Source organism: Chlamydotis macqueenii, chromosome 7 (genome assembly GCF_036417535.1).
Source record: "Chlamydotis macqueenii isolate bChlMac1 chromosome 7, bChlMac1.mat, whole genome shotgun sequence".
Classification (NCBI taxonomy): Eukaryota; Metazoa; Chordata; class Aves; order Otidiformes; family Otididae; genus Chlamydotis; species Chlamydotis macqueenii.
In genome coordinates, this window is record NC_141562.1 from 6,116,196 (window position 1) to 6,141,912 (window position 25,717).

Below are 25,717 nucleotides of genomic sequence, written 5' to 3' on the forward strand. Positions count from 1 at the left end.
AAACGCTCTTTCCTCTGCTTTCTGGAAAGCAAAGCCCTCTTGAACAGAGACTGATACAGGCCTTTTCACTTATATCTCTGTGGCTGATTTACAGTGCACTTGATGAGGTAAATGTCCACAAGCTCACTGTTCTTCTGCTTCAAAGAGACTTTTTCCAAAAGCAGAGTGGGCAACTTCTGAGACTTTTAGTGGCCAGTAGTGATAATTTTCTACTAAGGAAAACTAGCCTTTCAGTTGTTGACACAATTTAAAAGAAACGTCACCAAATTCTGCTCATTTTCATATTGTTGAAAAGGTAATGTCACAGTGATCTGTGTTCCCACTTTCTCAAGAAGTGAGCAGATCTCCTCCATCCAACTGTGTGCCTGGTAGGAGCAAGAACTGCACTGCTGTAAGTGGGATGAGCTACTTTGAATGTCAAATACTGACCTTTGGCTGGGATTTCTTTAGCACTATTCATAAAGTTGCCAACGTCTTTATTTTATCAAAGAAACAAACTTTTTTTTTTGCCCTATGGTTTTCTTTAAATCAAGCATTTGAAAATAATATTTGCAAAAATTTAAATAAATGGACCAAAAGTTGTAAGCAAGACCCAATAGAAATGAACTCTGACTTCAAAAATGAATTTGGAAACAAGATATTATGCCATCATTATTTTTTAAAAATGCCCCTTATATTGAGTGTGCTCCTGGTATTTGCTGTATCAATACAACAACATAGTCTAATTACCCTTCCAGCCCTGTGTATTCAATTAGGTCTATAATTAGAGATCTGTTAGGAGGGACTCGGACTAAGACAGTGTTCTACCAGCAGAGATCCAAATGGAGGATTAATCCCTTGTACTGTAACACCACACCTTTGCTGTTCGGAAAAGCAGCTAATCTATAACTGGGTCTGGAAAGAGCATATCTTGTACACAGTGCTGGAGAACTACTTAAAAACAGGGTAGGCCTTTCAAAGCCAAGTGACTCTCACAGGCTCATGTGGGGGAGCTGTTAACTTCTCTGTCCATGGCCTGTTTAAGCTCTCTTGACTTTCCTTCTCCTTCCCATTTTACTCTTCTGTAACTGTTCTCATGCAGTGGAAGAAGTACATTAAATATTTACAAGCTGAATGAGTGGAAAGGTACCTAGATAGGAAAACAGGAAAGTTTGTTTCTGGCATCTACCTCCCAACTACAAAAAGTGAATAGAATAAAGGTATTGGGAAAAAGATGAATTAATGAATCTACTCATGTATGACTGCAGTCATTGAAATAATGGAGAAATGTACCTTTCATGAATGATTCAGGGTGTGGAATGAGATGCAGATCAGTTAGCAAGCCCATTTTAACAGGTTTAAAATATTTAATGCATTGCTAATCGTCCTTCTGCGGAGATGACCAGACCATGTTTAAAGCGGTCTCCAAACTGGGGTATGAAAAGTTCAGTCTCTGCTAATGCTTCATCCTCTTGAAGCATTTTGACCTGGGAGATTTAAACACTGTCCTTTCTGCTGATGTGTTTAATTTCTAACCATATTGTATCACAAAAACTTCTTTTAAAAATGCTTTTATTCCTCTTGACCTATCATGGGACTTCAGGGCTGTCTGCACTAGATAAATGGTATCTCACTTATCAAAGTGAATGATGATCCTTCTTTCATTTTCCAACACTATTAGAAAAGTATTGCTTTCCTTGGTGTTTCTTAAGCAGAAATGCCTTTAATTTATGATGCTAGAATATAAATGTTGACTGCTCTATTTTTGCAGTCTAAGGACTGCTATTCTTTTATGCACGTATTGCAAAGGACAAATAAGAGAGCCAATTACTATCATTAATCTTTTTGGTAATTCACAAAGGCTATGAGATCATAGGCATAATTTCCTACTGTTATCAGCTGCTGTCATTAAGAGTCTTGAACAATGTGGAGAGCTAGGGTAAATTAAAAGTATGAGTGTGAGCCAGCCAGGGGCAGGTGTTCTCTTTCAGCTACGTTTAGAAATCACAGAGAGATGCTCTCTCGGCTCACTCTTCATGTGGTCTACATAAAGCAGGGTAATATTAATAGTAAAGTATTAGCTATGTGACAACATCAGATACTTGCCAAATTTAATAATATAATAATATTAATAATATTGACAATAAAGCTAGATTGCTTTTAAAAAATTCCTTGGGAGATGAAAGGTGTGTTAACCAAAAGCTGCATGTAAACTTTTACAGGCATTGTTTTTCTTCATGCATTAAAAAATATTTAGTTGGTGTTTTAATGAGTGGCACTTAGGGAGAAATAATTATTCTCTTGATAGGCAACAAGAGAGTAACTGCATTATAATTTCCTTCCCCAATTTTTTTTTTTTGGATGCAAGTTCATGAACTTTCATTCCAGTTGGGATTGTGGTGAGTGAAGTGAGCTGTTTTAATGTGTGGATCCAAGAGTTTCTGTGTCTTGGCTGTTTCCATTCTCAACAAAGAAGACAGGTTTAGAATCAGCCTTCAGAGAAGAACAGAAAAATTAGTGCTTCATTTCAGGAAACCTCTAATAAGGACAGCTTCACTTCAGTCCTATTGACTTGGATGGGCTTTCAACACATGCCTGAGTGCTTACACTGTGCCAAAAGTGCTGTGGACCTGATTCTTCAGACAATTGCTGTCAGGTGTAGAGAATTTAGGAATACAGTGAAATATCGCTACCACCATTTATGGTGCTGTGGGCTTCTTATAATATAGCAGTGAGCATTCTGTCCTGATCTGAAAAAAGCTCTTGTCTCCAAGTAAACATCAAGCACTTGAGTGGGCCTGTTATCTTTAAGTGTAAATAAGCTGTAAGTTCAGCTCTGTGCTTTGCTGTGCCAAGAAAACACTGAACTCTTTCCCAAGGACAGCATATTTAGAATCCAGGAATATGACAGCATCTTCTTGCTGGGGTTTGGCACCCAGTTCATTCCGAAAATTCCTCAGTTAGGTTCAGTCAATCACAATTACGATAATTAGTAATACTTAATTTTCTTTTCTTTCTTTTCTTTTGTTTTACCACAGTTCATAAATTCTTTTTTTTTTTCCTCTGCAGTTGTCTCTTTAACAATGTTGGAAGTGAGGCAGCTGTTAGTTTTTGTTGGGAATCAGGTCTTCAGGTTTTTCTATCCTACTTGTGAGGAACTGTGACACTGATTTTAAAGAAAAATCGTTTCCCCAGTGACATCAGTAATGACTGTGCTGCTGAAGCCACTGTCTTTATCCTGGATCACTAGTAAAAACCAGCAAAGCTCTGATATTTTCCATTGGTAAATGGGAAAATCTGAGCCACTAATGATAGTTTACATATCAGGAAATCAAGCTGTGAAGAGTCCCTAAGATCCAGAGACACCCTCTTAGTAGATTGTCACTGGATCTATGAGAAGTTACCCAAGCACAGTCTGCTCCAGCACGTGCAATAAATCTCAGATCTCTTGCAATCAGGAATAGTCCTTAGCTTTTTTTTTTTCCTACCTCATCTAAAAGAGAGGCTTTGTGAACAAAAGTATATTGTTACCTCTTTATATGAGCCATGTGTGAATAGCACATCCTGGGGCATAGCCGTGACTGAAATGTAACTTCTTCTACATAAAGCAGGAACGCGTTTCGTACATTTGTCTCTGTGCAAATACACGCGCAGTGAAGCGATGCATACCCTATGTTCCTTTTGAGATACTGGTATTAGAGAAGAAAATAATGTCTCTGCAAACACTTTTATGAGGCAAGTGAGAGAATTTTCTCAGAAAAAGGCTGGGAAGGAGTTGGACATATGTCTGCTGATGCTCACTCACAGCTCTGTTGGAAACTGTCGGGTGGGTTTGTGGAGAACTCCAATCTCCGAGTTCAGCCTGCTGCACCAGCCTTGCTGAGAACAGGCTGTCCTGGAGCTGGGGACCCCGCCACTTCCAGCTGCCTTCTTCAGAGCAGGCAGTCCTAAGGGCTCTGATCTGAAGACAAGCTGTGCTCTCAGCTCTGTGGCAGGGAGCCCGAGTGTCTGCCCTCGCTCAGGGGTGACTGCTGAGGGGTCTCAGGAGGTTCCTAGCTGCTGGAGTGCTGCCGACTGGCAGCGCTTGAGGCTGCCAAAGACACTTCCCGCCAGCCTGAAGTGTTGAGGGAATCCCAGGCATCCTTTGCCTCTGAGAGGACTACTGTAACAAATATGTCTTGTAGGTTTTGCCCTGAGCAGGATGGCAGTCATTTAGCTGCCCTGCATCCCATAAGACTCCCCAGAGAGCCCCCAAGAGCCATGACAGCCAGAGCTCAGCTTTCCATTGTAAAAAAATAAATTGCTATATTTTGGCTTTTCCTCAGTGGATTTTAAAAATTCTTCTGCAGCAAAAAAATAAATGCTGACCTCATCTCCTCTCATCTACATTGGACTGAAACCAGAGCTAATACTGAATATTATTTAGAGCTGGCTGTAACAAGGCTATCAAACATTGTGAGCACACATTTACAGTAATAAGTAACAAGTTTGTGGTAAATGCTCAACTGCCAGAGGCTAGATAAGATCATTTAGCATGTTCAAATTCTCCAGTGGAGTTATAGCTGGAGAGGATTACTGCTGCCTTTTGAATTGCCAGTGTGATTTGTTGCAGCAGGTTGGGATTTCTTGACAATTTGCAACTATGTACTGAATTGTCACCTTCGTAATTATTCTGGAAGAGCTGAAATGGTCACAGCAAAAAAAAAAAAAAGGTATAATTTTCCTAGTAGGTATTACTGCTTTCCATTAAGAACTCAAACTCTACCTGAACTCTAATTTGTTGGGTTTTTGTTTTGTTTTGTTTTAGACACTTTCATCTTTTTACTACAAATGCTTCAACAGTAGCTACATTAAAAAAAAAAAAAAAAACAAATTTATGACAAAACTCTTGTGTGATTCAGTGAAAATGCTGTGAGATTTATTTTCTTTTTTTTTTTTAATGACTTTTAAATTTTTGTTTTCCCATATTAAGTTTACCTTGTGATTTGAGATGTTGAATAGAAAACATTTTGATAACCCAGGATTACCCTGGTGTCTGTCCGTCCTGAAACAATAGCCTAGATGTGATGGATTTTTTTAGGTAGCTGAGGAAAGTGAATAAATATTCTCTTCATAAGAATAAAGAATAGCTGATTGCATACTTTTCCCAGGAAGGGAATAAAGCCATTTACTAGCAACTGACATATAGAATCCTTAATTCTATGGGGTATGTAAAAAGATAATTGTATTTTTTTTTTTTTATATTCTGGAGAAGCTGATGGGCTTTGAAATCAGTGCTTCCTAAAGGCATTGACTTTTCAAAAATAATTAACTGTCCACTCAACTAATCTTTTTAGGATTCAGGAGATAGCAGTGGGAGGATGATGTTAGAAATAATCAAAGATACCAGCATTAAAGTATAAAAAATTGACTGAAGAACAATACTAGGCTTTTCTTTCTTAGAAATAATAAGAGCAGCCTAATTTATTGTTCATTATGTGTATTATAGAACTATTATTCTCTACACAGGTACATCATTATTAATACCCAATATTTCAGGTCTTTTGATTTGTTGTATTATCAAGACGACAGATCCTCTGCTAGTGTAAACAGGTGAAGCTCAGCTGTGCTATATGGAGAAATGTTGATTTATGTTACTTAGGGAGATGGAACAGTGGTTGAATTCTTTCAAAGATTTGCATTTGCTCCCTTTTCTCACTCTGGTGGTGGTGTTGCTTGTCACTGCTAAATTGCTTACTTCTATTTGGTCTTTTTGGGTTGTCGGTGGACAAAAGCATTTAGAGCCCTGTCTGCTGGCTGACTATTCCTAAGCAAACCATCCCTGTGAAACTCAAGTCACCTGTCCTTGCTTATTGACAGTTGGATTGACACTGTTTATTCCATATTCATGCAAGTATAACATGTTATTTTTTTCCCTTAGTGTGCTGGTGTGATCCATGACCAGAACAACCAAACAGTCCTGACTCCTCCTGCTGCTTCTGGCCCTCGCTGAGCTTCTAGAGGTTGCCAACAGCAATATTGTTTGCTTTGGAAAGCTGTCTTCTGAAAAGAATTAGAGTTGTTTTCCTTTAATTCAGTATTTCTGGTTAACAACAAATAACTGTTGCGGAGCTAGAGAGAACTGGATGTCAGGGGAGGAGGAGAGAGAAAAAAAAAAAAGCTTTTCCTTCCCTATGGTGGACAAAAGTTTTTTTTTTTTTTTTCTATTTCCCAGTCAGACATTCCAGGTACCTGTTTCACCATTGGGAAAACATGTATGGGTCCCTCTCAGGGGCATTAAACAACAACATTGTTTGGACATTCATATTACTGTATTCGGGCTGTTTTCAGACAACCTTTGAATGAGTTATTTTCCAATGTATTATAAACCACAAACTATTTCCTGTAGGGAAGTGTTAATCAATTAATATATACTTTGCCTAAATTAATGGAGCTTTTGGATAGTTCAAGCCCTTTCAGCCTAAAAAGAGACTGAATTGTAACAAACGTTTATAAATAGTGTGAGTTTTCGTATAAGTAGCACCTTCAAACACTGAACAGGAAGAACCTATATGTAAAAAAAAATAATAGGTATGCAAGTTACTTTTTACAGGATTATAAGCAACATCATGAAAGCTTAGTTTTGCCTGAACCCACAGACAGAGTTTAGAGAATAATAGAAGGCGGTTTTTAGCCCCATTTTTAAAATCTCTCCACTTATATTTGTAGTATATACTGAAATAGACCATAGATTGTTTTGATCATGCTGTGAATCCTACTGTGATGAGAATTTGTTTTCAAACTTAGAAAATATGCCCTTCCACAAAGTTCACACTGCACAAATATGATATAATAAAAAGAAAGCTAAATACATCTGATTCCTCTTTGAGAGCAGAAGCGATCCCATCTGAACATAATTTTCAGACTTTACGTCATACCATGTCTTAAGAAAAAAAGAAATTACCAGTGCAAAGTCTGTAGCTAAACATTTGCTCAAATATATCAGCTCAGCTGATTGATAGAACATGTTGGTGCATTTGAGAAAATCGTTTTCTAGCTTAAAGTAATCATGGGTTTTTGTTTGTTTCTTTTTCTAACTATTGCTGGCCCCATCACAATGAAATATTACAAACCCAGCTAAAGGGAGCAGAGTTAAGAAAATGCAAAGATCTTATGAAATCCAACTTCTGACCTTTAAGAAACAAAATTTATTTAAGGAAGACAGAAAGATCTCCCCCAAACCTTCTAATATAAACAGCAGAGTTCCACCAGATTTTTGTGTGTGTGTGAAAATTTATTAGAAAACAGATATGGATTCCTATTTCTGCACTAGTCAAGCTCCTGTGTTATTGATAGTATGTGGAAGGGCAGCTGTAGAGGCAGTCATTCTCAGATTTCCATGTCCTTTAAGGCCTTCTCAGAAGGGCATTTTTTTTGTACGTTACTTTTAGCTACATTTTGCCAAGTGACTGGTGTGTGCTGAAGGATCTGGCTTTTCTTCCAGAATGTGATGTTCTTAATATTTGGAAAACATTATTCTCTGTGTTGGTTATGATGACACATGATGAGAGCTACTAAACTAAAAACACCAGTAAATCAGTTACTGAATTCTACAGATTCTGTAGATGATGTCTATACTGCTTGAGTGACAGTGATATCTCTAATGGGAGTGCAGGTGGGCTTAAAACAAGCACTACTTATGGATGGTAGAACAGCACAGGCTTTGGTGCCACATGATAAATCGTATTTTCTGTATAGATTTCAGGTCTTAGATACTTACATGTTCCTTATTCCTGTGATACCTGTGCATCTCAAAACATACCTCCCTCAGAAATTCCTAAGAGGTAGGAAAATTCTCTTAGTATGTTATGATAGATGAGAAACGTGAAGTTAGAAGAGACAGTGATATGACCAAGGTAATGTAGCTACTCAGTGGGAGAAAATAACTGAAACAGTGTCCTAACTTTTGGCACATTCTTCCTCTTTAGTCACTTCTGGTTTACTTCATTTTGCCTAGAAAAGAGAAGAAGAGGAAAGACAAAAGGGGGAAGAACAAATAAGGCAGCAGGAAGAAATCCGAGCGAAAGAGTTGTATCTGAGCCTCAAGCAAGCCCAGCAGCATAGTCAACACAGCGACGATGACCAGGAGTGGGAAGAACAGTGTGAGTAAAATTACCTTCAGAGGATTAATGTATTTCTAAAAGGAAATAAAAGGAGACTTGTAGAATGGAAAAAGATGTTGCCAAAAATCTCTTCTGCCTAGAGCAACACAAAATGCTGTCTTATTTTGCAGGAAATTACCAGCTTACAAGCAGAAGTTACAGTGAATTTACCAATTTCACATTTCTTTCTTAATAAGAATCCATGTCAATGCCTAGTAGAAAATTTTTCATGAACAGTGACTGAGATAATTATTTTTGTCTAATGCACTTAATAAATAGTTTTGGCTTAGCAATAATACTTCTGGACATAGTTATTTCGACATCTTGTCCTCAGCTACCTCTGAAGAGGTAAAAATCTGTCTTCATCTGTATTTTAATTACCTCCATATGGTGATGGGGTCAAGCTATGATATCAGCACTGAAACTCATTTCATTTCAAAAGTTTACGGTAAATAACACTTAGATTGTAGCCCCCAAAAAAATTCTTATGATGATGATCTTACTCTATGGAGGTGCTGTTCCTTTTTAGCCACCCTGAATTCTTTATTAATATCATTATTGTGATTAACTTAAAAATGCATTAGTGATTTTTAGAAGCCTATAAGGATCTATATACATATAGAGTATATATACGTATATATGCATACATACTGTAGGTAAGTAAAGGTCTACATTATGAATAAATAAGAGGTTACGGTGAATAAAATGTACTTCTCCATCTGGAGTCTATTGTATTAGCTGGCTTTAGAAGCAGGAAAATTGTAATAAGAACTGTGCATTTTTGTTGGGGGAAGAATATTTTTTAATTTGCCTCATCTATACTGATTTGATTGCTCTGCAGAAAAAGGAAATGTAATGATTGGAAAGGTTTAGCTCATATGGGGTTATTGTATTAATTATGTATAACAGAGGTTAATTAACTAATACTAAAAATGGAGTTTTAGGGAGCTGATAGTCAGCGTGTTGCATGGAATACCTCATGAAGTAGGAAAAAAGTATTGCTGTAGTGTTACTTTTTTCCTGACAGAAGTAAAAGGAATGTTTCAAAATATGCAATGAGTTTCTTCTATGGTTTTAGTCATCAGTTCAGGAGTTCCTGCAGACTAATTACTGAAGTCCTGTTTCCTGGATTGATGTGACTGTGAATCATTCTGTACAATATGTATTAAATCTATGAGAGATACACTGGTGCCATTTTCCAAGCTCATAGCAGGCTATGCTCATTTTTGATCAATAAAACCTCTCTATATTGCACTGTCAATAAAGAGAATGTAATTATTTCCTGGAGAATTATCTAAATCTAAGTATACATGTTTATTCAGAAAGGAAAGCTGTAGTTTTCTGTATTTTGGGTGTTTAAGAGCAGATTGAGTTGGTGAAAAAATAGTCCTTTAGTTTTGCAGAAAGTAAGGCATCATCAATTAGCATCAGCTGGCAACCAAGCATAGAGGATGGTATGATGTACTTTAGCATTTCTTTGATTGTAGATAAGGAAAGAAAACACATTAGCAACCATGTTATTAAAAAAAAATTCAGCCTATCTTTACACAAATTGGTAATAAAACAAAGTACTATAAACATTACTAAAACCAGCTATTGTTTTTTTACTATAGACGAAAGAGGTAACTGAGATTTTAAATTGTTGTCTGAGTTTTCTCAAGGAACGCTGCTTGTACAGAGACAGATATCAGAAATGTTATAAAGGAATTATGGGAGAAGGCAGAGAGGGAAGGAACAAGCTATGAAAGGTTTTGACCATGATTTCTGTAATAGCATTGTTGGTCTGTCAAGACACTTGCAACTGCATCATATGCTGGTGGATACAATCTACCACCAGTACTTTTTCTTGTGTAACGTTTGGAGTATTCTCTATGCTCTGAAGGAATTCTATCACCTCAATACCTATAGACCTGTCTGTGTGCCTCAATACCTATAGACCTGTCTGCTTGTGGTCAAAGGGATGACTGACTGCAGCTCATGTAATTTCAAGCCATCTAGCCTGGTCACCAATAATAGTGCTGCCATGGCAAACCAAAAGCTCAGCACATTCTAGCTGGCGGCACCACAGTTGGGTTTTGCAGCCTACTATAAATTCTGTACTGCCAGACTTTATGCTGTTATCTGTAATTGATTTAGCATTAAACTAACTGCAGACTAATGACTAGAGTGTATCACATCTTTGTTTATCCTCTTATGCTTATCTCAGTGTCTCAATTTATCCCAGTTGGTTTGAGGGCTTAGAACTGTGTTCCATTAGCAAATGGGTGTGACAACTTAAGATATGAAGATGCAGTGTTTAGTGCCTTATCTGAAACCAGTTCCTGGCTGGTTTAGACTATGCCATCAGACTTTGCATTGAGCTTCCTGAGGAGTGTTAACATCTTCCATTTCCTTAACTTTGCTGCAGAAGCCAAAACCTCCAGCAGGCAGGCGATAACAAATATTTGGAAGAGGGAACATCTGATATTGCTATGGAATGAACTAGTACCTCAGGTTCACCAGATTTTTCACTTTTGATTTCAGTGTCAGATTATTGGGGTGGGTTTTTTCCCCTTTTTATGGTAATACTTTCAATTTGTCTTCAAATATTCTTTTGGGGCACTGAGAGGAAATTTAGTCAAGTTGGGCAAAGCTATCTACTTGTCATCTTTTCTAAGCAATAAATAAATGCATGAATGCATAAGAGAATTACAAGCAGATGTAATATTAACATCTTTTGTCTCTACACACCTGCAATACAAACCATATTGCCCATTGGGAACAAAGCCACGCTCCTTTGTGTCTCACCTCCTGGAAGCCAGCCCTTCATATTCAACAGTGCTGGGGGCTCAGTACTGAAGAGGAACAGCCGTGCTAGAGCAGCTATTGTGGAGAGCAAATGTAGCAATGATATTGATGACACTGCTAATTTATTTAGTAGATGGAATTTAGAATGTGATGAGGATTCATCTCTCCTCATCACATTATCCCTCAGCTGTTTATTGCCAAGGCAATAAGCAAAGTGTTGCTAATATTAGTTTCTGTTGTTTGGTTCAGTTTGCTTCTGCTGTTTGCCTGATTGTACCAAATAACAGTAAAAGCCCATAGACCCACTGCGTTAATTGAAATAGGTAATTTTAGTGCTTTTTAATATACTAAATGACAAATCTAGAATAACTTGAGAAATCAGTACTAAAATGAAAAAAAAAATTGTAAGAGCAATTACACAGTTTGATTTCATATAATGGATATATGTTGGGGTATTTTAGAGGACATTTGCGAGTTAATACGTGGAGCAAGTCTATTGGTTGGCAAATGAGATGATGAATAGTGGTAAAGACTGATGCAGAGAGTCCACTGTTCAAACCTCTTATTCTTTAAAACTGGGAAGTGAGAACTAAGGTTAAGCTTGGATAGAGGAGTGTATATATTTGGATTAGTTTTGGAACTTTCTATGGGCTGTTCCTTTCTGTAGGTTTCTAGAGTATTCGATAAACAATACCTTGTATCCCAGTCTCTTATATATGACCTCTCTGTGTGAGAGCAGAAAAGGAATGTGCAAAACATAATAGGAAAAACTATAGCATAAATATTTATCTGATTGAATATTATAAAAAGCATTCTGTTAGTACACTTACAAACCCCTGCAAACTGCATCAAGCAATGAAGTGCTTAGATACCATCCTACCAGCTGTACTCGTCTCCAGACAAAAATTATTCCAGTAAAAATGTAAACAGAGTTGAGTGACTTGATCTATTCTCATGCCTTTCCCTAAGCACCCACTTTTGGTCTCGGTTGGAAGTAAGATATCAGGCTGACTCATTATAGCTTCTTTTATGTTGTTGTGTTTTTATGTTCTTCTACAAATTGTGTCTATGAATTTATTTCTGTCTGAATCTTAAAGGAATTTGTGTTCGTTCAGTACTTATCTTCCACAGAAATTCAAGGGAGTGAGTTTACTGGCAGGAGCATTTGATAAAATCCTTAATTTTAAAGTGAGTAGTCCCCGGTTCAGCTATGCATTAACTAAGCAAGTGCTTAACCTTAAGTATGTGCTCACTGAACTTCAATAGGTCTCAGAGTGCATTGTTGAATAGGGATGGGATTATTCACATGCTTTTAGAGAAGAAGATTGCTGAACTGGAGCCATATTGCAGAGTATTTGCAGGAAGTTATTTTCCAATTAGGAGAAGGAAAAACACAGTTTGATATGCGCACTCAGAAAATGTGAAGATTGAATTTTATCTATTAAGTAGTCATTTTGAATTGCACATAAACAGGCTTCCAAGAATTATTAACAAGGGTAAAGCTGAAACAAAATAATTAAAAAATTAGGATGCATATTAATAGCACCTGGGTTTTTTCTGTGTTCACATAGTTCTGACTGTAACTCACTGCTCTTCAAAAGCACAAAATAGATTATACAAAATGGTGAGTTCCTAGTCTTTCACAAATTATGCGATCAAGTTCAGCTGCAGCACATCATGAATTAATCCTCATCTGTATCAAAATATTTGGTTTTAGAATTTTGTGAGGACTGCTAATAGGGATTTCCCCAATACTGAGTGAAAATATAAAAGGCAATCTTGCATTTTCACTCGAAAAACAACTCTAGGTTAGCATAGAGGAATAGTAGATTATCGTAAACTGTTCAAGGAAAACAAGACCTATAGGATCATAAGAGCTATTGCATACACAAGCTTTGTGGTTTCTTCTTTGTTGTTAGAGTATGTTCACATGGCAGGTCATGTAGGAGTGTCCAAACTGGCTTTAAACTATGTATTTCTAGTAATTATAACCATATAATCATGACAGCAGAGACCTCAGTCTGGATAGTTTTACCAGTTTTCCAGGAGGGTTTGGTAACCCATTTTTGGCCTGCTCTACTGCAGCTACAATTATATTGGCCCCCTAACATAATATACACACAGCTCAGGCATGTCTACACAAGTTACAGTGCCATTAGGGCAGAAGTGTGCTTAACTTTGAGTGCTGAAGGAGGATGTACTTGTTGTTAGTATCGCCAACATGTGAAGATGAAACTGGTAGTGGAGATGGACTTTACAGGACCTGCCTGAAATGTAGTTTTCCTGTGAGCTTGAGAGATCAATCAAATCCCTCATTTCCAACTCTTGTCAGTCCTGACATTATTCTGTAATATAAAAGGAAGATGAAGAAAATGTAAATTATCATTTGTAGTCATTCTTGATGCTAGAAATATGGAACTATGGTGATGATTCAGAGATTTTTAAGGATGGAAGACGCCATTCAGATATCTGATCTCCCTTCGAAAAATACTGACTATTGAATTTAATGGTTTGCGCAGGGGACATGCCAGAAGTACATTTACTGTGAAAGGACAGTACAAAAAGTTATCTTGTTTCTGTTTAAGATAGTACTAGAAGTCCTGACTACTTTTGCTTTCTCATTGTGAGAAAGGCTACGACATGTCCTGAAATACAACAAGTAATGCAGAATTTATGGCTTCTTTGATCTTAATATATTTATGCTAGACTTGATCCAGACATAAAGTTCTTATTTCTAGTGAGACAGTTCAGCGTCAAAGAGATAAATATGAATATTCACTAAGTTCTATGGTAAGAAAAACCTGCTAGAGAAATATGTCCAGATTTACCTTCAGACTTTGAGTGACTTTCTCAAGATAGGTAAAGTTGTGGGGGGTGTTGGTATGGGAGGACGGCTCACGTGGCACACGTCATCTTGTCTGAAGTGTAGTGGAAAACTTTTTTGTAGATTCCTGACTGTAATGGCTGGATGAGTCTTTATCCACAATACTATTTCTAGTCACCAAAACCAATTATTGATGCCAGTGACTTTGATTATTTACCTGATACAAAGTACCTTGACCAATCAGAGAGTTTTAAAAGAAACTTGGGATAATATAGCAACACACATCCACAGTAGGAGCTGTACTAAACAGCTCCAAAAGAGAGAAGAATGTGAGGAAAGAGAGAGAGGTTTCTGGGAATAACTATAAGGAATGGGACTAGGAGAAAATCAGGACTCCAGTAATGAGAGAAAAAAAATGGATTAAGGGACCCTATGTGTCCCTGTGGTCAATTATATAATTCTTCAAATACCTCAGCTGGGAAACTTCAATAAAAATTCTTCATAATGTGAAAGACATGCCTATATGTGTTTATACATATATATATAATAAATATGCATGCATTTAGATATCTGTGGCATGCAGCCTTCCCTGTCCTAACACATAGACAGACAGATATACACATGTATGAGTATATGCATGTATTTAAACACACATATGCGTGTATATATACATGGATAGGGGAGGCTGACTGTCATACATACATTCAAACAGTTTTCTGAATGTTGGTATTTGACAGTTGCAAACTATGCTGCCTCTCCCCATTGCTTTGTGATAAGAAATGTTAAAATTTGATAGTTTGGGAAAATATAGTCCAGGTTACTATCTTCTGATTCTATAGATTTATTAGCAAGCAAAATGCAGTAGGAATGTCTGTTGAAAAGAGTATCTATTGCTGAGGAAAGCAGGACATGAAGCTACCTTGCCTTTTTCATTACCAGGCAGCCTGTACATCAGTAGAAAAGAATTCCAGAAAGCTCCAGACAGTCTGCCCTCCATCTGTATACTGTGATTGTGATGAACAATGACTGGTTTCTAAATGTCTTACCAAGCTGCATTGCACTCATCTTCCTTGCTGTCTCTTGTGATATTGCAAACACCAAGTCCACATTTAAAGCAGGCATTCCTGAGTGGCTTTACAAAGGATAAATCACAGAAATTTTGTAACCAGTATACTTGAGCCATTGAAGTAGTATAATTAGATGACATTGTCTACCCTTAAAAATAATGACCTGCAAGATAAATAGTGAAACCTGTTACTCATGTTTTCATACTATACAGTTGTTTGTTACTCTCTTTAGCTAAAACTAAAAGGTATGTAGTTAAGTGAAACTGAAATTCTGCCAGTTGTATACATATGAAGCATCTATGATTCATTTATTATGCTATCTTGATGAGCTTTTACTCTTGTATATCTTTCTACTTCTGATAATGGTATCCAACTCTAAGCTTAAAGGTCTTTTCTCTTTCCCTCATTTGCCCAGAGGGTTTTACTTAGTTTCATTTTGCTTTGAGAGCTTTTATTTCTTGATTCCATTAAACCTTTTCATAATTTGGACAAATCCATTTATACTTCTGCTTGCTTTGAATCAGGAGTGTAAACCAGAGGCATGCAAACAGCCTAATGAAGTGCAGCTGTCTGGAATTATATCATGCCTTCCTAGTCACAGGTACAATCAAAATAGAGTAAGAAATAGTGTGTGCACTTTATGAATTGGGTATGATCTAAGCTAGGATAGTCACGCAGGATTGATAATTGCTACTGGAGGCAATAGCTTGCTTCTTTAATATTTGCTTCACTGGATGTTAAAGGTTTGTTTTGCACTGGAAAAACTTGCCTGCCTGAAGTTATTTGTGTCTCAAAAAAATCATCAAAATGGGGCTTGAGGCACCAGAAAAAAAAAGCTGATAGATAACAAATATTTGCAGTACAGTTCTTGGTGCCTTTAAGTTCTACCATTTTGAGGATAGGATTTTTAGGACGTTAATTTTAAAATGAAGAAGCTTTAGTGAAAGATGCCTGAGCTGCAATGGCCAGAGTAGCAGTTTCATTTCAGGTTATGGAAATTTGTATCTCCCTGGTCAGTGCCGTTGATAAGTGTGTATTAAATCCTCCAGTTCAGATTCTGGTTCTTTATGTGCAATTTCAGAGACTCAAGTGTGAGACAACCACATCCATAGCATCAGCATTTCCTTCCAATGGCTATTAATTTCTCCATTGTTACTGAAACCATTTTTAGACTGCTATTTTCGAGACGTACACTTCTGTGACTTTAAGTACTGTAAAAAAAATAGCATATGCTTTTCAGAAAGAAAGCAACATTAACAACAAGAAGTGTGACCTACATTTTTTAGGTTTTATAATTGTAAATCTTGGGAGTAGCTCCTGCAATTCTAGTTATGTGCAGAGTTGCAAAGAATTCTGTTACACTCAGCCTTAATTTTTAGCAGTAGTTAACATGCTTTCTGGAAACAGAAAACTCGGTGCACTGCCAGTGGAAAAGACGTCCCGAAGGAGAATTTCTCTTATTACAGCCAAAGCAAGTGTCAGATGCAATTGCAGTTTCTAGAGGCTTAGTTATTGCCAGTAATGATCAGACCATTGATAGCTCAAGCCTGGCATGCTTCTTCTAGTGGTGGGCCTGTATTTGAAGCATCAAGGAAGTCATCTCGTTGATGTAATTTTTAATTGTAATTTGTAATTTACAATATGTAATTTACAATTTTTATAATTTACAAAAAACAATTCATTGTAATTTGACTGTTCTTAAAATCAAGTCATATAAGGAATAAAGCTAGTAAATTGTTCTATAAGGAAAGGAGTAAATTGCTGTTTGTATTTCTAAAGTCTGTCCTTCCCACCCTTCCCATTCATTCCACCCAGTGCGCCGCTCCAAAGCTGCAGATGAGGAAAGGAGCCACAAAGCACGCAGGGCCCGGGATGAATACCAACGACAATCCTTGCGTGCCATCCAGAAGGGAAGAGTGGCTGGCCTGAGTAACTTGTTCCAGGGGACAAGCCTGAATAATGATCAGGAGATAAAACTGAACAACAACAATGCAAGTTCTTTGCTGTCTCTCTCTGCAGCATCCAGGTTGGTTTGTACAGGTGTGACTTTGAAATAGTTTTCTATTGAATTGCTCCCTCTCCAATCACCACCATTTCAACAAGCTCTTCTTCAGTTGCTGGAAATTCTCAAAGTCTTGCTCTTTCACTACTCTCTTGGAGAAAGCAGGATCTTTAAAGTTACCATCAAATCAACTTGTCAAAGGAATTCTCTCATCATTTTTACAAAGTACTTAAATTCTTCTTCAAGTTGAAGTAATAAAAACACTAGTAAAAGTGTCAGATTTTGAAAAAGACAGTCCATAATTTTGACCTGAAGTTCCAAGCTTCTGAGATTAGGTTATTTACTATAGAATTTGGTGATGCTAGATGTGATCCTTTTTAAAAAGGGCCTGAAAAAAAGCTGAAAAATATTCTGGTCATTATCCAGCTTATGTTCAGTACTGTCTATCTGTTTCTAAGCTATGCCTATACCTCAAAAAACACACAGTATTTATTTTTCTTATCTCTTACAGCTCCTCTTTGTCTGTCCATAACTTGATTGTGAAGGTATCAAGAAAAATAAAAATTGCTTCAAACGTGCTTTAATAGTGAATATACATAAATGTATATAATTCAACTTCTCACACGTAACACTAGTACGGTAAAGCAGGGGCAGATGTGCATCTAAAATTTTACTTTGCCAGTGACCTGGCAGGTCAAGGAGGGGATGCACAGTGTGTTGTTATTTACCACTAGTGTGAGACAGATTTTTTGCCTCAAGGGAACGTGGGTTCAATGTTACGTCTCTAAGTTTTTCAGCATGAAGCATAGCTCCTGTAGTTTTTGCCTTGCCTTGCCTTTTCTTTTAAAAGCCACATGAAAATAGTATTCTTTTATTTTTACTTGAGATTTTTCTTTCTTACAATTTTGATGTAGTTTAGAAAGCTTTCATTCTATTCCCCCCCCCCCCTCCCCCCCGCCTACTGCCTGTCTTATTTTGCTGAGTGTTCTCTTCCCAATTAAACTCTTTGGTCCACTTATTCACTTTTATCCTTTTACCGACTGTGAGGTTTTTTTATTTGTACTTTTGTGCTTGTATTTCTTTCTTTCTGCCCCTACTGGAGAAGCTTGACCACAGTAGCTGTATAGAAACTGACAGAGGAATTTTAAGATTTGGCACAGGGCAGAAAAAATTATGGATTTGAAAGTTTTTCAAAACTAAACTGAATTAGACAGAAAGAAGTTAAGAAATGAAAATGGGCTGTAGAGCTCTGGAATTCAAAGGAGTTCTTCTTTCTTTATAGAAAATATTAAAAAACAGAAATAAGAAACACATGTAGTTTGGGTTTTTTAGTGTATGTCTATAACTGAATTATCACTTTCTCCCCTAACTCAGGTTGTATCCTCAAATTTTATGTTGAATATTGGTGAGATCTACTCACATGTGTTCATGTAATTTAGCAGTAATTATTATATTGACCGTGAGCTGCATTGCTTAATATTAACAGAATCAATCTCTAATTTTAGTAATAGTAAGATAAGCTGAAAGGAGGACTCCATTCATTATCATCAAGCAGACAGCATCTTTTTGCTTTTACGCCTTTCTAAAGAGCACCTTGCTGTCATGAATTGCAAAACTTTGATTGGTTCTGAGGGTCCTTGATTATCTCGCAAATTAGTTTAAAGCTGTTTGGTGACTTCTGAGCTGACTTTCAAATTTTAGTAATAGTTCTCCATTATATTGTCTAGAAATATACAACATTAACTGGCAGCTCTGTGGCACGTGGAGTAGGAAAGCTACAAGTATGTAGCCAGCTACTGTACTGGGCACTGGGAAGTGTATGTCTCACCTAATGAAAGTGAAATTACAGTCCAAGTAGACATACCCGCACTAGTCTTCATCCTGTTTATCTGAAGAAGAACAGTAATGACAATTTGGTAACTTGTGCTAATAGTTTGAGGACCCAGAAACCCATAGGATTTCAAACTATACAGAAATCGATTGTAAAACCTCCCCTTTACTACGGTTGTCAGGATAAATGAGATTGTATGCTTAATTGGAATGCAGTCATACTTTCATTTGATAAAATATACTGTACTCCTTCTTTGGGATAGATGGAAGGATTTTCCACATATTTTACCTGATTTGCCTCCTACTAGCTAAAATAATCTAAAATGGATAGAAACATCAAGGGGGGCTGTCAAGCAGAGAATGCAAAAGGAACATGAGTGTTTAAACAAAACATTCCCTCTATCATGCTCAATGGTTTGGATACACAACCTATTATAGCTGATTCTGATGCAGAAGTTCTTGCCAGTGAAAAGGAGTTCACTCTAAGCAAAAAAATAAATTTTGCTTGTCAATATGTACATTGGAATAAAAATGAGGTGGAAAAGGTACGCTGACTGAAATGTCCATTGCATGTTTTGTGGTAAATTGTTGTTCAATTTAAATTCTGTGCTTAAGAAAATGTTTAAGATTCCATTGCAAATGTAAAATCAGAATATTCTAGTTTCCATAAAAACTAAAAAGAATTTTAACAAATTAAGAAAGGCTGAGATTGTTCAGTGAGCTATACTGAACAGCAGTTATATACTGACCATTTTGTAGCTGTATGTTTTGTAAATATATAAAAAATAGATTAATATTCATATCATCCCTTGCTTTTATACACTGCTAATTCTCTATATGACTCTTTTCTGTAATTACTTGCCTTTCAATGCAGTAACATCTGGGAGCGTCCTCCTAGACCCTTCTCCCGAGACGTCATCATTCGCTGGTTCAAAGAAGAGCAGATCCCTCGACGTGCTGGGTTTGAGAGGAACACCAACAGGATTGCTCAGTGGTTTCATGGTAATACACTGATCCTTCGTGTCTTATATCATAGAGCTGTAAGCACACACTCAGAAAATAAATCTTGTCAGCTTTCACCAAAAAAAGGAGCATCTACTGACATTGTGAAACCTAGTGCCTGTTAAAAGAAGATTTTTGCATCATTCCTGTTATTAGCATGTGATTTTCCTGTTTTCTATTTTTTGTGGTTAAGTAGACTAATTTGTGACTCATAGCACCAAAGTTGGTTGTTTTTTTTTCAGGAATATTTTGACTGAAGTGTACTTGCTGTAAGATAGCAAGCCAAGGAGGAGAAATGAGATCAAGATAGGGTGAGGAGGACTCCAAAATAAACTGACAAATTCCATAATGATATGATATGTGGATGACTGACATTCAAGTTTTTGTTTTGCCTGATTTGCAAGAAGGCCTTGAGCTCATATCTGTTTAATCTCTGTTGTACTTCCCAAACCAGGGTAGCATTATTTCTTTCTCACTTTCTTTTGCAAAGAAAAATTATTGAAAGATCTTGATTTTTCTCAAAAAGACCTGGGAGTGTATGTTTTAGGCAATTTTCCTGAAATGGGAAAAACAATTACTGTTCAGATTCATAATTTGCTGTCGTATCTGCTGGAGTTCCTAGCAACTCTGAGGTTTTTGCTCTGTATAGCATTTGCTATGCAGCTGAATCTTTGGTATCAAATTCACAGATAAGGTATTAGCAGTGATGTTTATATTTGTTATCCTTAAATATGCAAAAAAAGTACTCTGGTTTAATAGCTGACATAATTGAGGGACTGGAAAGGCCTTAAAGTTAAATCTCAGTATTTGTTCATTGCTGCTTTTGATGCGTCTGATATTTCTTTGTTCAAAGCGCTAAGCTGACCCTGACCTATAAGATTAAGATGTGTGGGCGTTCTAAACTGAAGCAGGCAAGGAAGATTTCTGGATGAGTTTAGTGTTTCATATATTTCAGATTTCTTTATATGATACATAAATTTTTATGTGTTAAAAGACATCAGCAAGCTGCTATTTTCATTGGTTTGATTAGTCAAAGACACTGAAATCAGTCATGAATAGCTTGTAAATGCTGCACACTTCCATTTCTTATGAACAATGATGCAGACAGGGGTTGTTTTTTTGTTTTTTTTTTTTTAAAACAGACATCTGGTGTGGTTTTTCTCTGAGAGACAAACTGATTAAAATTTCATCTGTTGGACATTTTTAAAAAGTATTTTCAATCATGATCTTTCTGTGTGGTCCAGTGGTAAATGTTTTCCCCGCCTGTGGGAAGTTCACATCCACATAAATTGACATGAGTAGTTTTGAACATAATTCACGCCTTAAGTTAAGAAGGCATCCGGACTTGAGCTAATGCCTGTGCAGTCTTTCTACTAATTCAGTGGCTTTTGGATTAGTCTACTAATCACTGCAAGAATTGAGGATTCTTTCTTCAATTTCTTAGATTATGCGATTCATATCTTAAGAAACTGTGACTATCCAATGACATTTATAAAAGTGAGCAAAGTGCCTCACTTCTCCTCCTCCCACTTGAGTAGCCTGACAAAGATAATTAAGATAGATTCCCAGGACAAAGCTCAGTGGTTTTCTTTGCAAAGATCCACGTGAATGTTGTTTGCTGGGTTAGCTGTTTTAGCTTCTGTTCAGCTCTGGTCAGATTCATTGTAATCCTTAGTGAACAACTCAGCTGCCTTGTAACTCTTCTGGAGTGGTGGAAGCTAGACATCAGGTTGTTACAGATGCAGCAGTCAGTGTTTTATAGTGTTATGTAGAGTCTATGTTACATTTTGTAATGTAGACAAACTTTGAGGAAAAACAAACAAACAAAAAACCCGGAGGAAAATATTAGAAAGTATTGACATACTTTAACTTCTTTTTTCCAGAAAAAAAAAAAAAAACCCTCTTTATTCAATTGGTCTCCAGTTTGGAGGTGGAGGGAGGTGGGGAGGGGAAGGCAAACAAAAAACTTTTGACCCAGCCAAAAATCTATTTTCTATTCTTTATTTACTACTTATTAAAATAAAGATGGTGGCTTCTATTGTATAGGCGTGTTTACGATCTTCTGTGTGTTGTTGTTTTGTATTGTAGTTGGAGAACCAGGACATTATGTATGCTTTTAGTGCATGAACAAAAATACAGCAGAATATGTCTCGCTTGTATAAGAAATTTGCAATACAAATAAAAGCCATTCCTCAAAGCCCAGAATTATGGCTAACCACTTGAGCCTATGGGGCAATAATATAATCATCATTTGGATAGATGGATGTTTCTGTGGAAAGAACTGCTGCCTAGTACTTAATATTGTCTAGTGTTATGATGACAGGTTCTTAAAACTTCAAGCATCTCTCAAAACAGATATAATCAGGTCCTTCACATCCTTGAACAATTTCTGTATTTTCCTATGTCCCAGTTTTGGACCCTAAAATGGGAGTATAATATTCTGCCTCGCATTAAGGGCTTTTTGAATGCAGTGCACTTAGAGATCTATTACAGCTTTACTGAAGAAAATAGACATTCGTTTGTTACAGAATTACATGTTTTTGCCCAGGTCAATAGACCTTTGCTTACCTGCTTTGACTGTCAAGTTGCTCAACTTTAGCTAAAAAGTTAAGCATTAGCTGCTTCACTGTCTTCAAATTGTGCTATGGACATATGATATTCTCTAATTACACAGGGGTGAAGGTTTGAGACAAATGTATTTGGCTAAAATAACAAAGTCCAAATAATAATGCAAAAATGTTTTTACCCTCATATATTTGGCATATTTCCCACGTTAAGTCATCAAACTGATCTGGATTCTGTTTTAAAATATATTTTGTGTCAGGCATTTTCGTGGTATGTGAAATGGGTTAACATATGGCATAGTTAATGAACCTGAATTTTTCCTTTTGTCTTCATTTGAAGAATCGCTACAAAATGTTTCATTTGAAGTGGAGTGGTAAAATCTGCAGTAAAGGAGTCTCTTTCAAATCTGAGCATTTTATTCCTTATTAACAAAAATTACTTCTTAAATGAATATCAACTTCAACTTCATCTCTGTTTCTTTCTTGAAATTATCATCAGTTATCTGAACTCCACTAACAAATGTTTTTAGCTCATTTTGAATAGGCTTTACTGTTTTCTTTATTAAAAAAAAATTGATGTTAAAGATGCAAACTGTAATGTTCAGCTGAATTTTTGATGTAAATTCTATTATTTTTGCTATGTTTGATTAATAGGTCCCTGCCAAAAACTAGATCATTTACCCCTTCAATGTAGGATGATTTTTTTAAGTTTGTAAAGAAAAAAAATTATTATTTTAGAATGTCTATTTTAAATGTTATAAATAACTTAAAATCATATGTAATCCCTTCAGAAACCATAAAATTAGATTATCTTTACTTCATTGAGATTGGGAATCAATGAACCTTTTTTTTTAAGTGGCTTATGCTCAGTTAGTGGCCACAGTGCAATGATGCTCAGTTCTCAAACCGCTAAAATAGAGGAGAATCAGAGCAAGAGATTAAGGTGCACTGAGACTTTCTTGGGATATGAGGTAATTGGTGTCTATATCTTTTATACAAAAACCAACTGTGCCTTTTGTAGTATTTAATAGTTGTCTTAGGTTTGAGTGAAATGAATTATGCTTTCAATGTTTTGATTATGGAAACTAAGAAATTGGTCTAAATTTAAAGGTAAATAGTGATCATTTTGATAACCAAGAAGTTAATAACTGTAGTCTGATTTCTTACCTGCTAATTGATTAATATAGGCAGATGAATCTGACAATGGCATCCTAATATTGTATCAAGATGTATGAAACTTTTTTGTAAATCTGAATTCAGAACATAACATTCTTTGCTAAGGTCTCAGTTGGTGGTACACTTTGAAAGCTGGGAAGTAATTTGGTGTTTAGGATGGGAGGTCTGTCTCTCAAAAGCACTTGAAAGGGAGACACGCTTGTTGTTTTGGCCAAGTGTAGCTTTGAACTGAAATTTTCTTTTCAAACCTCTGTGTGACCCATGCCAACTAAAGGGAAAGTTACCAGCCTTCCCTGTATGGTGAAGAGTTTTGCCAAACTCTATCGCAAATTGTGATTTTCAGTTTACCACAGGCATAAGACACTGGGAATAGAATTCCATATAGCAACAGAATTCGAGGCCTCTTGCTCCCATAAGTATTTAACAAAAGGATGCTAGTGCCTGAAACAGGTTATATTTCCATTTGTTTGCTCTATCTTGCATTTGCCCCTTAACCTTTCTCTTTTGCTTGAAATGTGTTTCAGCATTTTTTTTTCCATTCCAAATGGCTTTTCAGCTGTTACTTTTGATATTTTTGATATTTCTTTTTAACTTCAAATGTTAGATTTTTCACTGTCACATATTCTGTTCTGCATTTGGTTATTTTCCATTCAGAACATAGGAGAGTGTTGCTGTTTGCAGGGGGAACTGATCTCTAAATATTTCTCTAGCTTTAGTTGAGACTAACGGTTTATGATTGTTGATGTTATTTATCCATGATACGAAAGGGATCTCTCAGATGTATAGTGGGTATAATAAAGTATGACAAAATGAGGAATTTATTCTTTGCTTGTCTATGAGGTGGCTGTATGTGTGTTTGCTAAGCATCTACTGTAGCACTATCAGATCTCTAGTTGTCTTCAGGTTGAAAGGAAAGAGGCTGATACCACAGATCTGGAAACATGAGGTAGTTGCCCTGAAGGTTGTACCTTTACAATGTGATTGCAGTAGCGTGGTTCCTGTTGTGAAGAACTGTGTAATCACGGGAAGTCAGGGTGGCAGCGCAGTTACTGGCTAAGGGAGTGGCAAGCTGTGAAGAAGCTGATTGAGCAAGTTGAAGGATGGATTGAAAAATGCCGAGAGAAGCAAAAGCTGAGTAATCCCTGAGGTCGGGGGAACGAGGGAAGACAATTTTCAGTTTAACAGGATCAACCGTCAGCAACCAGCTGGAGTGTGTGGAGCTCCGCCTGGGGATGGAGGAAGAGCTGACAGAGAGCTTATGGGTCAAGATTAGAGGATGGGGACGGACAGGGGACGTCACGGTAGGGGTCTGTTACAGGCCGCCTGGCCAGGAGGACAGAGCAGATGAAGTGCTCTATAGGCAGATAGGAGCAGCCTCACGGTCACAGGCCCTGGTCCTCATGGGGGACTTCAACCACCCTGACATCTGTTGGAGAGACAACACAGCAGGGCACAGGCAGTCCAGGAGGTTCCTGGAATGCGTGGATGACAACTTCCTCCTGCAGGCGATAGAGGAGCCGACAAGGAGGGGGTGCCATGCTCGACCTTGTGCTCACCAACAGGGAGGGACTGGTCGGGGATGTGAAACTAAAGGACAGTCTTGGCTGCAGCGACCATGACATGGTGGAGTTCAAGATCCATGGGGCAGCAAGGAAACTACATGGCAAGCTCTCTGCCCTAGACTTCAGGAAGGCGGACTTCGGCCTCTTCAGGGACCTGATGGGCCAAGTGCCATGGGAAGCGGCCCTGGAGGGAAGAGGGGCCCAGGAAAGTTGGTCCATATTCAAGGAGCACCTCCTCCAAGCTCAGCAGAGGTGCATCCTGATGAAAAACAAGTTGGGCAAAAAGGCCAGGAGGCCCGTGTGGATGAGCAAGGAGCTCCTGGACCAACTGAAAGTGAAAAAGGAAGCCTATAGAGGGTGGAAGCGGGGACAGGTAGCCTGGGAGGACTACAAAGAGGCTGTGCGAGTGGCCAGGGATAAAGTAAGGAAGGCCAAAGCCCTGGCAGAACTGAATCTGGCCAGGGATATAAAATGTAGCAGGAAGAGCTTTTATAGGTACGTAGGGGACAAAAGAAAGTCCAGGGAAAATGTAGGCCCCCTCCAGAAGGGAACTGGTGTCCTGGTTACCCAGGACATGGAGAAGGCTGAGGTTCTCAATGACTTTTTTGCCTCAGTCTTCACTGACAAGAGTTCCTGTCCCACCGCCCAAGCTGTAGAAGGTGCAAGCAGGGACTGCGAGAATGAAGAACCGCCCATTGTACTCGAAGAGCAGGTTCAGGATCATCTAAGGAACCTGAAGGTGCACAAGTCCATGGGTCCTGATGAGATCCATCAGTGGGTCCT

The 25,717-nt window shown here is 37.5% G+C and overlaps 1 protein-coding gene across 1 annotated transcript in view; it reads left to right on the top strand.

The window, feature by feature from the left end:
* SH2D4B (SH2 domain containing 4B) overlaps positions 1–25,717 on the top strand; it is a 66,706-nt gene that overhangs the window by 16,628 nt on the left and 24,361 nt on the right. The window contains exons 4-6 of the mRNA XM_086752379.1: positions 7,976–8,120; positions 16,614–16,824; positions 19,505–19,632. Of these exons, the coding sequence (XP_086608505.1) occupies positions 7,976–8,120; positions 16,614–16,824; positions 19,505–19,632 (484 nt within the window). The remainder of the gene's footprint in view (positions 1–7,975; positions 8,121–16,613; positions 16,825–19,504; positions 19,633–25,717) is intronic.